Source organism: Bufo gargarizans, chromosome 1, assembly GCF_014858855.1.
Source record: "Bufo gargarizans isolate SCDJY-AF-19 chromosome 1, ASM1485885v1, whole genome shotgun sequence".
NCBI lineage: Eukaryota > Metazoa > Chordata > Amphibia > Anura > Bufonidae > Bufo > Bufo gargarizans.
Genome location: NC_058080.1, coordinates 643,414,519 through 643,430,948, shown reverse-complemented (window position 1 = coordinate 643,430,948; position 16,430 = coordinate 643,414,519). Strand labels below are relative to the sequence as shown.

Sequence of the window (16,430 nt, the reverse complement as noted above, 5' to 3'; positions counted from 1 at the left end):
CAGAAGAGACTTGTTTGGGCTAAAGAACACAAGGAATGGACATTAGACCAGTGGAAATCTGTGCTTAGGTCTGATGAGTCCAAATTTGAGATCTTTGGTTCCAACCACCGTGTCTTTGTGCGATGCAGAAAAGGTGAACGGATGGACTCTACATGCCTGGTTCCCACCGTGAAGCATGGAGGAGGAGGTGTGATGGTGTGGGAGTGCTTTGCTGGTGACACTGTTGGGGATTTATTCAAAATTGAAGGCATACTGAACCAACATGGCTACCACAGCATCTTGCAGCGCCATGCTATTCCATCCGGTTTGCGTTTAGTTGGACCATCATTTATTTTTCAACAGGACAATGACCCCAAACACACCTCCAGGCTGTGTAAGGGCTATTTGACCATGAAGGAGAGTGATGGGGTGCTGCGCCAGATGACCTGGCCTCCACAGTCACCGGACCTGAACCCAATCGAGATGGTTTGGGGTAAGCTGGACCGCAGAGTGAAGGCAAAAGGGCCAACAAGTGCTAAGCATGTCTGGGAACTCCTTCAAGACTGTTGGAAGACCATTTCAGGTGACTACCTCTTGAAGCTCATCAAGAGAATGCCAAGAGTGTGCAAAGCAGTAATCAAAGCAAAAGGTGGCTACTTTGAAGAACCTAGAATATGACATATTTTCAGTTGTTTCACACTTTTTTGTTATGTATATAATTCCACATGTGTTAATTCATAGTTTTGATGCCTTCAGTGTGAATCTACAATTTTCATAGTCATGAAAATAAAGAAAACTCTTTGAATGAGAAGGTGTGTCCAAACTTTTGGTCTGTACTGTATGTCTCTCTTGAGTATATGTACTCTCACTTTAAGTTATTTAAGCACTTTTTATGATCTCTCTGAGAGGTATATCTGAGGTCTAACTAATAGTTCAGTTGCTGAATTTGGTCGCAATTTGCAATATGCAGTTAGCAGTGACTATTTGCAGATTGGTTGATGCAATTCGGACTGCAATATGAAATTTGGATTGTGAACTTTGTAGTTTGAAATTGGTGGAACTATTTTGGCCTCTCTGCTTCCATAAAACATAGCTCTTAGTGGAGTGAATGTCTGTTCAACTTCTCTCTCTGGTGAATAATAATTTCTAGCAGCTCCTGCTAGGGAATTTCCGACACAGGCTGTGTGTGAGGCTGGCTGTGATTGGCCAAGACTCCTGCGTGTGAGGCTGGCTGTGATTGGTCTAGACTCCTGCCCAGCAACAACAGTTTAACTCTATACTTCCTGTTGTTTCTGCTGTGTCTTTGAGCTTGCCTCACATCCATATAATGAATCTTAAAGGCATATTATCTTTTCTGCTTCTGTGAACACAATATATATAACCGTTTTATATGACATCCAAACATGAAGTCAATGTAAATAACTATGCTTTTGTCTTTAACACACAAACATAGGAACTGTATTAAGGTTATTGGCAGGTCTAGCTGTATAAATATATAAGCTATGTTAGCAACGTAACCAGAGAATGAACAATAATTTGTAATCCTTCATAACTTGTTCAGGAGGGGGCAGATGTCCCCCAAATCAAGCTCATCACTGCTGGTATGATGGCGGTATCGCATGGACACCAGACATGGCGTATCAACTCACCTTCATCTTCTTAAACAAAGGAGCTCACCTTCCGAGCGTCCTGGACGTGTCATGTTTGATATGCTAGGACTTGAAACTGTGAGATATGAATTATGAAGAAGCGCTGGGGCCTGTATATTTAGATGGCCAGGGGGGCAGGCTGCAGGTGTAATGAAGCTCAGCCCAGAGGGAAAACATAAAAATGTAATCCCTGGATATTTGTGTGTCACAAAGTGGGAGATCCAATCGAATTGGTTTGTGCACCATTACTCAAATCTCCTGGGAGGAAAGGACTTTTACCACGCAACTGCTAAGTATCAGAACTTTCTGTTTTCTCCTTTTTATTTTATTTATGTATGTCTCTTGTTAATCATTTTTTGTAACTAAATGCTGTCCATTTTTTAAACCTAAAAGTTTGATGGTTTGTCTTGTAACCTTAAGAACTTGTTAGCTCCATGAAGAGTGTGTGTGCAGTCTGAGGCTGTATGTTGTTTTTCCGTGAGGCTTACTATTTTGTGTGTTTGTGTGTGTGTCTGCTTGCGAGTAGAACACTCAGGGATGTCCTGTCGACCTTATAACGGGCAGGTGGTGGCGGCAAACGTTTTTTGTTATTGCGTGGGTGTGCTTGCAGGCTTCAGGTGGCGATTTATGCTCAAATTACGTCCTGGTGTAGGGCGTAACAGCGTGTGAGGGTGTGAGATGGATCCGCCTAATGGGCTTGGGCAACCCTTGTCAAATGACGCGGTGGGCTGGTCCCCGGTACGTGACAGCCTTGTTTTGACGCGGTGGGCTGGTCCCCGGTACGTGACAGCCTTGTTTCCTCCAAACATGATGCTTAGAAATGAGGCCAAAATGTTAAATTTAGGTTTCATCAGAGAATCTTGTTTCTCACAGTCTTGTGTCTCTCAGAGTTCTATGGGTGCTTTTATTTTTGTAAACACTTAAAGAGGTTCTCCGAGTTATGAAAAAAAATAATATATAGCACTGAAAATCTGATGGGCAGCAATATATAACTAAGCTAAGCAAGTTTTATGCAAAAAAAAATATATTTCCTAATTTCCCTGGTTCTTTTCTGGCCCTTGTTTACATGCAATAACAACAATCTCTGCCCCTCCCCTGCTCTGCTAAGGGAGTGGCTACAAGAGCTGCCCTGAGTGACATGTATGTCTGCTGGGAGAATCAGCAGCATGTTGTATGTGTAGGACTACAAGTCCCAGCTGTATAATGACACTGCTAACGGAGTGGATACAAGAGCTGCCCTGAGTGCTGGGAGAATCAACAGCAACTTGTAAGTGTAGAACTACAAGTCCCACCTGTATAATGACACTGCTAATGCGCACAGAATTTTCCCCCTACCTTCTTGTGCAATACTCTCTCTAGTCTGTCAGCTCCTGTGCCCAGAATTGTCACTGCCTGCAGCTACCCAGTCTGTGCAGCTGAAGGGGTTAAGAATCCTAGGAGAGAGCAGACGGCCCGTCACTGAAAGGGGCGTGGCCATCACAGTGACATTTACAGGCTTGTGCAACTAACTTTATCAGAGCAGGGAGAGAAGCTAACCTCACAGGTCATGTGTCCCTCAGTCAAATATGATAAACCAGGCACTGCAGATAAAGTTGGTTAATTGTAAAGTTGTTATATTTGCCTAGTTAGGAACATAGAACAAAAAAATAACTCTGACAACCCCTTTAATGAGAAGCGGCTTCTTTCTGGCAACTTTTTTTCTTTGGGTTCTTAGTCACCTCTCTTAGGGCTCATGCACTCGACCGCGCCGTGTGTTGTGGTCCGCAAATTGTGGATCCGCAAAACACGGATGCCGCCCGTGTGTGTTCTGCAATTTGCGGAACAGAAGAGGCTACACATAATATAAATGCCTATTCTTGTCCACAAGGAACTAATAAAAGCATGGCTGCACAACATTTCACATTCAAACAATAGAACTGAGAAATGGGGATCATTCTAAATTAAAGTGGTATTATACCTACTATAAATGAAAAAATAGAAGCTCGACACACATTTGATCAAAAATGTGCGCAGAGCTTCTATTTTTTTCATTTATAGTAGGTATAATACCACTTTAATTTAGAATGATCCCTATTTCTTAGTTCTATTGTTTGCATGTGAAATGTTGTGCAGCCATGCTTTTATTAGTTCTCTGTATGCTTGCTTTATGGCTATGCACCTGTGACCATGAATGTGCTAGTCAAAATTTTCTTGTAGAATATTCTTGTCCACAAAACATACAAAAATAGGACATGTTCTATTTTTTCTTTTGCTATCCGCATCTTTTGTGTTCGTGTGCATGAGCCCTTACCAAGGCCCTTCTCCCCGATTTACGGTACTTAGTTTGGTGGGCCTACCAGCTGTAGGAAGAGTCCTGGTTGTTCCAAACTTCTTCTATTTGCACACAGCCGTAGTGCTCCCGTGGCCGTATTACGGCGGTTCTGCAATACACGGGGCACTGGCTGTGTACATTCCGTATCACGGATGCGGACCCATTCACTTGAATGGGTCCGCAAATCCGGAGATGCAGTGTGGAACAGAACCACACGGAAGCACTACGGAGTGCTTCCGTGATGTTCCGTTCCGTGCTTCCGTTGTTCTATCTTTTTGCGGAACGGATTGATCGCGGACCCCATTCAAGAGAATGGTTCCGCGATCCGCATGCGGCTTCCTCACGGTCGGTGCCTGGGCATTGAGCCCTTACATTCATGCGCAAAAGGGGATTAGAATTATGGAGGCCACTGTGCTTTTGGGAACTTTCAGTGCAGCAATTTTTTTTGTAACCATCTTCAGATCTGTGCCACACATTCCTGATCTCTACAGACAGTTTCCTCCTTATGGCTTGGTTTTTGCTCTGATCTGCATCGTCCGCTGTGAGACCTTACATATAAACAGGGCTGTTTCTTTCCAAATCGTGTCCAGTCAACTACATTTACTACAGGTGGACTCCAATCAAGGTGTAGAAATATCTCAAAGATGATCAAGAGAAATAGAAGGTCCCCAAAGCTAAATTTCAAGTGTAATACAGTCCTGATCAAAAGTTTAAGACCACTTGAAAAATGGCAAAAAATCATATTTAGCATGGCTGGATCTTAACAAGGTTCCAAGTAGAGCTTCAACATGCAACAAGAAGAAATGGGAGTGAGACCAAACATTTTTTGAGCATTCAATTTAATGAAAACAACGAATAAACTGAAACAGGCTGTTTTTCAGCTGATCAAAAGTTTAGGACCACACCTCAAAAAAATAAAAATAAACCCCCCCCAAAACAGAAATCCAACTTCCAAACATGAACTCAGTAATGAGTAGCTCCGCCGTTATTGTTTCCAAAATTCGTTTCGGCATGCTTGATGCAAGCGTTTCCATGAGGTGAGTGGAGACATTTCTCCAAGTGGTGAAGACGGACGCACGAAGGCCATCTACTGTCTGGAACTGTTGTCCATTTTTGTAAACTTCCCTTGCCATCCATCCCCAAAGGTTCTCAATTGGATTTAGATCAGGTGAACACGCAGGATGGGCCAAAAGAGTGATGTTATTCTCTTGGAAGAAGTCCCTTGTCCTGCGGGCATTGTGTACTGTAGCGTTGTCCTGTTGAAAAACCCAGTCGTTACCACACAGACGAGGGCCCTCAGTCATGAGGAATGCTCTCTGCAACATCTGGACATAGCCAGCGGCCGTTTGACGCCCCTGCACTTCCTAAAGCTCCATTGCACCCCAGACCATTATGGCGCCCCCTCCACTGTGTGCGCGTAGAAAACATCTCAGGTGGGATCTGCTTGTTATGCCAGTAACGTTGGAAACCATCAGGACCATCAAGGTTAATAAAAATTCTCATCAGAGAATAAAATTTTCTTCTACCTTTTGAATGTCCCATGTTTGGTACTCTCTTGCAAAGTCCTTGAACGCCACAGAACTGCTCGTTTGGAGACGAGGTCTTTGAAGACGTTTTTTTGTTTTTGAAGCCCTTCAGTTTCAAATGCCGTCTGATGGTTATGGGGCTGCAGTCAGCACCAGTAAGGGCCTTTAATTTGGGTCGAGGATCGTCCAGTGTCTTGACGGACAGCCAATTGGATCCTCCGGCTCAGTGCTGATGAAATTTTTTTGGCTCTTCCACTTGACTTTTTTGTTCCATAACCCTCAGGATCATTTAAGAAATTCCAAATGACTGTCTTACTGCGTCCCACCTCAGCAGCGATGGCGCACTGTGAGAGACCCTGCTTATGCAGTTCAACAACCCCACCACGTTCAAAAAGGGAGAGTTTTTTTGCCTTTGCCATCACAACGTGTGACTACCTGACAGAAAATGCCAATGAATCCACATCTTTGCACAGATTTGGCATGTGGTCCTAAAATTTGGATCAGCTGAAAAACAGCCTGTTTCAGTTTAATCGTTATTTTTAATTAATTGAATGCTCAAATTTTGATCAGGACTGTAGCAAAAGGTCTGAATACTTATGTCCATGCAAAAATTTAGTTTTTACTTTTTAATAAATTTGCAAACATTTCTAAAATTCTGTTTCACTTTCTCATTATGGGGTATTGATGAGTGGCAATTAGATTTTTTTTAAATTTTATTTTAGCACAAGGCTGCAGCATAACAAAATGAAAAAAGTGAAAGGATCTGAAGACTTTCCGAGTGTACTATCCAGAAAGATATGTCATTTATACCACAGGGTGAACACTGTGCAAACAAAATGCAGAACAAATTTTTTTTTTTTTTTTTTATCAGTTAACAGCATTTTTGGGGGCTGGCATTTTCTTGTCACAATTGGGGAAATCTATCAGATCTGATGTAAAGTAGAACTATCTTAGTTGCCCATAGCAACTAATCAGATTCCACCTTTCATTTTCTAAAGGAGTACAACAGTGATAAATTCCCCCCGTAATGTTTATCTTGTGTTTTTTCTTTTTTATTAGAGAATTCTATGGGAAAAATGCCTTAAGCCAGGAAAATGTGTTAAAATGGCAATACAAAAAAAAAAATGTTTCATAATTTCCATATTATGTATTCCATTATACAAGCGATTGCTGCTTCATGTTCCATATGGGACGATATATAAAATTATATACAATAAAGATTCCTTGAAATGAAAAGATACAAAGCCCTCCTCCCCACCAAAAATAAACCCTTTGTCTATTAACTAATTATTTTATTTCTTTTTCAATGATTAACCTTTAAAATATATATTTGGTGGTGCTGCTGCACTTGTAATGACCCATAGAATAAATATAACTTAGTATGCATTGGGTGTCATAGATAATATCAAAAATTGCCGATTTGCCATGAAACCTCTTTATTATTTATAGGTATCCCAAAATGGGGCCAATAAAAATTACCATGCATCTTGTGTAAAAACAAGCCCTGACACAGCTACATTGACTGAAAAAGGTCTGGCTCACAGAATATTTTTTTCTTCATAAAAACATGTCTTTATTGCACAAAAGTACCAAGATTAAATGCCCTCCACCGGAACAGCATGCGGGAACAGTTTAGCGCTAACTTGTCCCTTGCTGTAATGTCATACTTTTTCACATGAGGACACTTACTCACTATTTCCTGATTGTTGTTGGTGTTAGGTGACAATCCATCATCTTCCACAATGGGTGGTGGCACTGGATGGCACATAACGTAGGATATCCAGATCAGTAAGAAGTAAAGGTGAAGCATGCTTTCGGTAGCAAACAATCGATGTTGATGTTCTCTCCTCCTTTGCAAATCATACTGGCATCTCCTGACACTGACCTATATCTGAAACCCGATGATGTCATAATAGTTGCTACATCACTGATAATGTCATAATGGTTACTACATGACCTTTCTGTGACTTATTTCATATCACCCAGCACATTGTGTTCTTAAAGGATATCTGTCACCTCCTGCAAGCCTTATTAATAATATATTACACAAATACATGCATAGATGCCCTGCCTCTGATCCCATTATCATTTCCAGCTCATATTGGGTAAATTGTTCCTACCCTGGACAGTTGAAAGGGCTTATCTGTGGGCTAGGATGTAGGACCACAGGGCAGGTGACTCTGCGTTAGATAGATGTCTATATTGGCTGGATATGAAGCTATAATAAAATACGGGGATTCATTGGGGGTCATTTACTAAGGCTAGAATTTCACACACCAGTCTTGGTAAAAAGCCGACCAATTTAATAGAATGCGCACATCTCTTCATAACTTTTTGTTTGTTCTGCTGTCCTTACTGAAAACTGAAGTCGGGCTGCGGAGCTCCTGCCCACTTTTTGTAAAAGTGGCGAGGGTGTTCAAAAAAATCTAAAGTCACAAACTTTATTGCAAAACACTTGTGATTAAAATTTTAAACTTTTTCTACATCATTGGTTTGTTTTGTTTTTTTAAGATCTGCAATTTGCCGACCGCAATACACACATGTAGCCTCATTACATAGAAAAAAGAAACAAGTCGACAATTGAAACAAGAGGAATGAGGACCCTGCTCGCCAGAGCTCACAATCTATGAGGAGATAGGGGTGATACATAAGGCTACTTTCACACACAACCATCTGCATGCGTTATGAACTGATCCGATTGTATTATCTTTCAAATGGCCAAGACGGATCCTTCTTGAACTCCATTGAAAGTCAAAGGACGACGGATCCATTATGTATTGTCACAGAAAACGTCTATAAAAACGTTTTATACCGCAATGCTCTGTGCTGCGTTCTGACAGACACTCGTTCTTATGTAAAACCACTTAGGTGTCATGGTTGGTATTGATTGCAACATCTAAGGAGCTAAATGCTTTGGAATCTCTGATTCTGGCTGTTGTAGTGGGAAGTCACGTATATGTGTAGCTTACACTCATTGCTGATCGCTCAGACAGTCTTTGGGCCTACACCATCCCTGCGCTGTACATGTACGGCAGTGAATGGCATGTATGGCAATGTGTGCCAATGAGATCAGTGACCTCTGCAAGGAGACAATACTTTTTCACAGTACTCCACATAGACTATTTTGGGGTGCTCTTTGAGCATACAGTCTATTGTTATGTCTAGCTATCTTTTAAGATTGCAGCTTCACCTTCTGATAGTTACTGTATGTTTTCTCATTGATAAAAGGAACTAGAAAAAAAAGGGGATGGCGAAAAATCTGATGAAGAAACTGAGGAGAAGAAGAAAGGAGAGGGTGAAGAGGAAGAGGACGTTGAAGTAGATGTAGAAGAAGAAGAAAATGAGGAAGTAAATTGTTTACGTGCAGTATTTTATATAGTGCCCTACTATTCACTTTTCTAGATGCTCCTCTACTACCTACCTGTGAGTTAGTTGCTTTAATGAAGCCATCAGATGGGTTGGGCCTGACCCTCAGTACTTTAATGTTCAGCAAAATGAAGAGGCTTTGCCCTTCAATTTATAACCGAACACAGATACTTGTCCTTTCCATTCATTTACAATTCATAGTCTATCCTTAGGATAGGCCATCAATATATGATCGTAGGGAGTCCAACATCCCACACCCTGCTGATCGGCACTAAGAGCCGGAAATAGTCATTGGAACTACAGTGCTGTATCCATTGTGTGGTGGATGAAGCTAGTAACTGCAGTACAAATGTCATCCACATCAGTGGGAGAAATTCTACAATAACCAGCTGTGTAGTTTCCACACCTGAAGATCTCCCCTGAAATAGCTGATTGGCGGGGTGCCTGATGTTGGACTACCACCGACCAGATATTGATGACTTTTCCTGAGGATGGGCTATTAATAGTAATGGAGTAGACAGCCCCTTTAAGTGTAGATCTGCCTAAGAAATGAGCTAGAGGTATTTAACTGTCAGACATGATAAGAATTTAACCATGGACACCAGCTGTCCACGGCAGTAGAATATAAATGTGCTTTGGGCTACTAAACATGCTTTGGTCCTTCTGGAATAGAGGAGGGACGTTGAACGTCGCAACCTTACATCTTTGCATCTTGGATGGTGTTCTGCTCGAACCTTCACCTGGCAAAAGACTCGGGTAAGGCTGCATTCACATCTCCGTTTCGGAGACCCTGCTGCCTGATCCGGCGCAAATGCCAGCTATCGTCCGGAATATCTCCAGACCTTTTTGCAGTCAATGGGGATCTGGTGGTGAAGAAGAGGATCCGGCAGGCTGCTCTGTGCCGGAACAGCCTGACCTATCTCGTAATGGAGATGTGAACTAAGCTTTAGTGGACTATAAGTGGGTGCGTACCCCTGGGATAGGCCATCAATATATATTCAGACATTCATCCCTTTAATTAACCCCTTTAATGCTAAGTTATGGATTTTGTAGCTAGGTCAAGTAAATAACAAGGCTATCTTGACAGATAAAGGGCTACTCTCATGTAAGTGTAAATCGTGTTCATGTTGATCCCATACTTCTAAACCAAAATTTTTATTCCACATAGGATAATGACTACATTGCTTCCTATTTTGAAGATGGAGATGACTTTGGTAACAGTGATGACAACATGGATGAAGCTACCTATTAATCCTACATAGAAGCACATATACTACATAAACTATATCATGAATGTGTTCAATTTTCTATTCTAATATGAAAATGTGCCATAATTGTGTTCCAAAAACTACTTAATAAAATACAATGCACTGGGTGCACAAGCCTTAGATCTACCAGGAGAATTTATCAAAGGTGATTGCCCATTTCCAGATTTACCACAGAGTTGTATGTTGCCGCAGCGGACATGGTTTACCACTGCTCCATGTAAACTGTTACTTACCATTGTTGTGCTGAGAAGGGGAAACTGGGCTTTTTTGTTCTATCCGTTGGGTGGGACTCTCGGAGGTTGAACCCTCACCAGTTTAACATTTATCACTTGTCCACTGGATCGGTGATAAACTATATTGGCTGGAATACCCCTAACCTTTTGTATGAATGGTTTATTCGAATATATAGCAAGGTATTTTAGTTTTCTTTTACTCTTTAATTTCTTGTAATGTAGTTGGTTAGTGGGACATGGTGATACCTGGCTTTCCTGAGGTATGAAGTAACTGTACATGTGTATTGTACACTGAAGATTTTTAAGTGGGGCTAGGAGGGGGGGGCAGGAGACTAGAAAACATCTAGCTATGTAACAAAGAGCTCGGCCCCATTGAAAACATCATGTGATGTGTCTTGCTACAATCACCTCTCTTTGTATCAGCTGGGTGTCGGCCGGGTGCCATGTTGGGCCCTGGTTGATAGTAGGTGGCTCATTGTTCACTTTGTATATTATCCTGTGTGTATAATAAATAGTGTATGTATGTATGTATGTATGTATGTATGTATGTATATATATATATATACAGGGCCGTCATCAGGGGGGTACAGCCAATACCCCAGTAAGGGGCCCAGACCCTTTCCCCCCTCCCATTTGTCAGTGACTTGAGTTGAACTTTATTGCATCGCTAGAGGGGTTCAATTGATTATTCCTTGCTAGTGATGTCCGGTTCATGAACGAATCGTTCATTTGAATAGATTCAGTTCACTGAACCGGAGGAGTCGATTCCTCTGACTGAGCGGATCCGAGTGAAGCCGCTCAGTTTGGGGCCGCTTGTGAGATCCCTGAAACAGATCTCACAGGCGAACCCAGAAACTGCAGTGTGAAAGTAGCCTATGGCGCATACTGAGCTGAGCTATTTCAAAGGCTCCAAATTATTTATTTTCATATTGATCCTTATGTTGTCTACTTGGCTAGGCAGCTCTATGTTGTGTGGTCTTTGCTCGGGGGTAAAGTGCAAAGCTGTTTTCTGGATTATCCGACAGGGCCAGGATCCTCCATCACTTATTGTTATTAACCCCTCCCTTGCCAGCCCAGCCAGCCCTATTTAGCTTTGTGTTCTGCTTTGAAATTTTTTTTTTAGGCCATGAAGGGGTTAATTAAGTGTTGGAGGGGGTGGGGGTGTGTTATTGTGCATATTGTGTTTGGGATCCATTTAACAAGTTTGACCAGTTGGGTTTGAGAGTGGTTGAGTGTCATCCCCAGATCCCCCATAAAAGTGTCATCCCCAGATCCCCCATAAAAGTGTCATCCACAGATCCCCCATAACAGTGTGTCATCCACAGATCCCCCATAACAGTGTGTCATCCACAGATCCCCCATAACAGTGTGTGTCATCCACAGATCCCCCATAACAGTGTTCGTCATCCACAGATCCCCCATAACAGTGTTCGTCATCCACAGATCCCCCATAACAGTGCTCGTCATCCACAGATCCCCCGATCCCCCATAACAGTGCTTGTCATCCACAGATCCCCCATAACAGTGTTCGTCATCCACAGATCCCCCATAACAGTGTTCGTCATCCACAGATCCCCCATAACAGTGTTCGTCATCCACAGATCCCCCATAACAGTGTTCGTCATCCACAGATCCCCCATAACACTGTGTCATCCACAGATCCCCATAAGTGTGTCATCCACAGATCCCCCATAACAGTGTGTCATCCACAGATCCCCATAACAGTGTGTCATCCACAGATCCCCCATAACAGTGTGTCATCCACAGATCCCCCATAACAGTGTGTCATCCACAGATCCCCCATAACAGTGTGTCATCCACAGATCCCCATAACAGTGTGTCATCCACAGATCCCCCATAACAGTGTGTCATCCACAGATCCCCCATAACAGTGTGTCATCCACAGATCCCCCATAACAGTGTTTCATCCACAGATCCCCCATAACAGTGTGTCATCCACAGATCCCCCATAACAGTGTGTCATCCACAGATCCCCCATAACAGTGTGTCATCCACAGATCCCCCATAACAGTGTGTCATCCACAGATCCCCCATAACAGTGTGTCATCCACAGATCCCCCATAACAGTGTGTCATCCACAGATCCCCCATAACAGTGTGTCATCCACAGATCCCCCATAACAGTGTGTCATCCACAGATCCCCCATAACAGTGTGTCATCCACAGATCCCCCATAACAGTGTGTCATCCACAGATCCCCCATAACAGTGTGTCATCCACAGATCCCCCATAACAGTGTGTCATCCACAGATCCCCCATAACAGTGTGTCATCCACAGATCCCCATAACAGTGTGTCATCCACAGATCCCCATAACAGTGTGTCATCCACAGTACCCCATAACAGTGTGTCATCCACAGTACCCCATAACAGTGTGTCATCCACAGTACCCCATAACAGTGTGTCATCCACAGTACCCCATAACAGTGTGTCATCCACAGTACCCCATAAGTGTGTCATCCACAGTACCCCATAACAGTGTGTCATCCACAGTACCCCATAACAGTGTGTCATCCACAGTACCCCATAACAGTGTGTCATCCACAGTACCCCATAACAGTGTGTCATCCACAGTACCCCATAAGTGTGTCATCCACAGATCCCCCATAACAGTGTGTCATCCACAGATCCCCCATAACAGTGTGTCATCCACAGATCCCCCATAACAGTGTGTCATCCACAGATCCCCCATAACAGTGTGTCATCCACAGATCCCCCATAACAGTGTGTCATCCACAGATCCCCCATAACAGTGTGTCATCCACAGATCCCCATAACAGTGTGTCATCCACAGATCCCCATAACAGTGTGTCATCCACAGATCCCCATAACAGTGTGTCATCCACAGTACCCCATAACAGTGTGTCATCCACAGTACCCCATAACAGTGTGTCATCCACAGTACCCCATAACAGTGTGTCATCCACAGTACCCCATAACAGTGTGTCATCCACAGATCCCCCATAAGTGTGTCATCCACAGATCCCCCATAAGTGTGTCATCCACAGATCCCCCATAAGTGTGTCATCCACAGATCCCCCATAAGTGTGTCATCCACAGATCCCCCATAAGTGTGTCATCCACAGATCCCCCATAAGTGTGTCATCCACAGATCCCCCATAAGTGTGTCATCCACAGATCCCCCATAAGTGTGTCATCCACAGATCCCCCATAAGTGTGTCATCCACAGATCCCCCATAAGTGTGTCATCCACAGATCCCCCATAAGTGTGTCATCCACAGATCCCCCATAAGTGTGTCATCCACAGATCCCCCATAAGTGTGTCATCCACAGATCCCCCATAAGTGTGTCATCCACAGATCCCCATAAGTGTGTCATCCACAGATCCCCCATAAGTGTGTCATCCACAGATCCCCCCCATAAGTGTGTCATCACAGATCCCCATAAGTGTGTCATCCACAGATCCCCCATAAGTGTGTCATCCACAGATCCCCCATAAGTGTGTCATCCACAGATCCCCCATAAGTGTGTCATCCACAGATCCCCCATAAGTGTGTCATCCACAGATCCCCCATAAGTGTGTCATCCACAGATCCCCCATAAGTGTGTCATCCACAGATCCCCCATAAGTGTGTCATCCACAGATCCCCCATAAGTGTGTCATCCACAGATCCCCCATAAGTGTGTCATCCACAGATCCCCCATAAGTGTGTCATCCACAGATCCCCCATAAGTGTGTCATCCACAGATCCCCCATAAGTGTGTCATCCACAGATCCCCCATAAGTGTGTCATCCACAGATCCCCCATAAGTGTGTCATCCACAGATCCCCCATAAGTGTGTCATCCACAGATCCCCCATAAGTGTGTCATCCACAGATCCCCCATAAGTGTGTCATCCACAGATCCCCCATAAGTGTGTCATCCACAGATCCCCCATAAGTGTGTCATCCACAGATCCCCCATAAGTGTGTCATCCACAGATCCCCCATAAGTGTGTCATCCACAGATCCCCCATAAGTGTGTCATCCACAGATCCCCCATAAGTGTGTCATCCACAGATCCCCCATAAGTGTGTCATCCACAGATCCCCCATAAGTGTGTCATCCACAGATCCCCCATAAGTGTGTCATCCACAGATCCCCCATAAGTGTGTCATCCACAGATCCCCCATAAGTGTGTCATCCACAGATCCCCCATAAGTGTGTCATCCACAGATCCCCCATAAGTGTGTCATCCACAGATCCCCCATAAGTGTGTCATCCACAGATCCCCCATAAGTGTGTCATCCACAGATCCCCCATAAGTGTGTCATCCACAGATCCCCCATAAGTGTGTCATCCACAGATCCCCCATAAGTGTGTCATCCACAGATCCCCCATAAGTGTGTCATCCACAGATCCCCCATAAGTGTGTCATCCACAGATCCCCCATAAGTGTGTCATCCACAGATCCCCCATAAGTGTGTCATCCACAGATCCCCCATAAGTGTGTCATCCACAGATCCCCCATAAGTGTGTCATCCACAGATCCCCCATAAGTGTGTCATCCACAGATCCCCCATAAGTGTGTCATCCACAGATCCCCCATAAGTGTGTCATCCACAGATCCCCCATAAGTGTGTCATCCACAGATCCCCCATAAGTGTGTCATCCACAGATCCCCCATAAGTGTGTCATCCACAGATCCCCCATAAGTGTGTCATCCACAGATCCCCCATAAGTGTGTCATCCACAGATCCCCCATAAGTGTGTCATCCACAGATCCCCCATAAGTGTGTCATCCACAGATCCCCCATAAGTGTGTCATCCACAGATCCCCCATAAGTGTGTCATCCACAGATCCCCCATAAGTGTGTCATCCACAGATCCCCCATAAGTGTGTCATCCACAGATCCCCCATAAGTGTGTCATCCACAGATCCCCCATAAGTGTGTCATCCACAGATCCCCCATAAGTGTGTCATCCACAGATCCCCCATAAGTGTGTCATCCACAGATCCCCCATAAGTGTGTCATCCACAGATCCCCCATAAGTGTGTCATCCACAGATCCCCCATAAGTGTGTCATCCACAGATCCCCCATAAGTGTCATCCACAGATCCCCCATAAGTGTGTCATCCACAGATCCCCCATAAGTGTATCATCCACAGATCCCCCATAAGTGTTCGTCATCCACAGATCCCCCATAAGTGTTCGTCATCCACAGATCCCCCATAAGTGTTCGTCATCCACAGATCCCCCATAAGTGTTAGTCATCCACAGATCCCCCATAAGTGTTCGTCATCCACAGATCCCCCATAAGTGTTCGTCATCCACAGATCCCCCATAACAGTGTTCGTCATCCACAGATCCCCCATAACAGTGTTCGTCATCCACAGATCCCCCATAACAGTGTTCGTCATCCACAGATCCCCCATAACAGTGTTCGTCATCCACAGATCCCCCATAACAGTGTTCGTCATCCACAGATCCCCCATAACAGTGTGTCATCCACAGTACCCCATAACAGTGTGTCATCCACAGTACCCCATAAGTGTGTCATCCATAGATCCCCCATAACAGTGTGTCATCCACAGATCCCCCATAAGTGTCATCCACAGATCTCCATAACAGTGTTCGTCATCCACAGATTCCTCATAACAGTGTGTCATCCACAGATTCCCCCCATAACAGTGTGTCATCCACAGATTCCCCCCATAACAGTGTGTCATCCACAGATCCCCCATAACAGTGTGTCATCCACAGATTCCTCATAAGTGTGTCATCCACAGATTCCCCCCATAAGTGTGTCATCCACAGATTCCCCCTATAACAGTGTGTCATCCAAAGATTCCCCCCCATAACAGTGTCATCCACAGATTCCCCCATCAGTGTGTCATCCACAGATTCCCCCCATAACAGTGTGTCATCCACAGATTCCCCCCATAACAGTGTGTCATCCACAGATTCCCCCCATAACAGTGTGTCATCTACAGATTCCCCCCATAACAGTGTGTCCTCTACAGATTCCCCCTATAACAGTGTGTCCTCCACAGATTCCCCCTATAACAGTGTGTCCTCCACAGATTCCCCCCATAACAGTACGTCATCCACAGATCCCCCCATAACACTGTAACAG

At 44.1% G+C, this 16,430-nt stretch overlaps 1 protein-coding gene across 1 annotated transcript in view; it reads left to right on the top strand.

Moving 5' to 3' along the window:
* The window catches only part of POLR3G (RNA polymerase III subunit G), a 37,179-nt gene extending 27,096 nt beyond the window's left edge, over positions 1-10,083 (top strand). The window contains exons 6-7 of the mRNA XM_044291429.1: positions 8,694-8,813; positions 10,000-10,083. Coding sequence (XP_044147364.1) covers positions 8,694-8,813; positions 10,000-10,083 — 204 coding nt within the window. The remainder of the gene's footprint in view (positions 1-8,693; positions 8,814-9,999) is intronic.
* Positions 10,084-16,430: the final 6,347 nt, after the last annotated feature.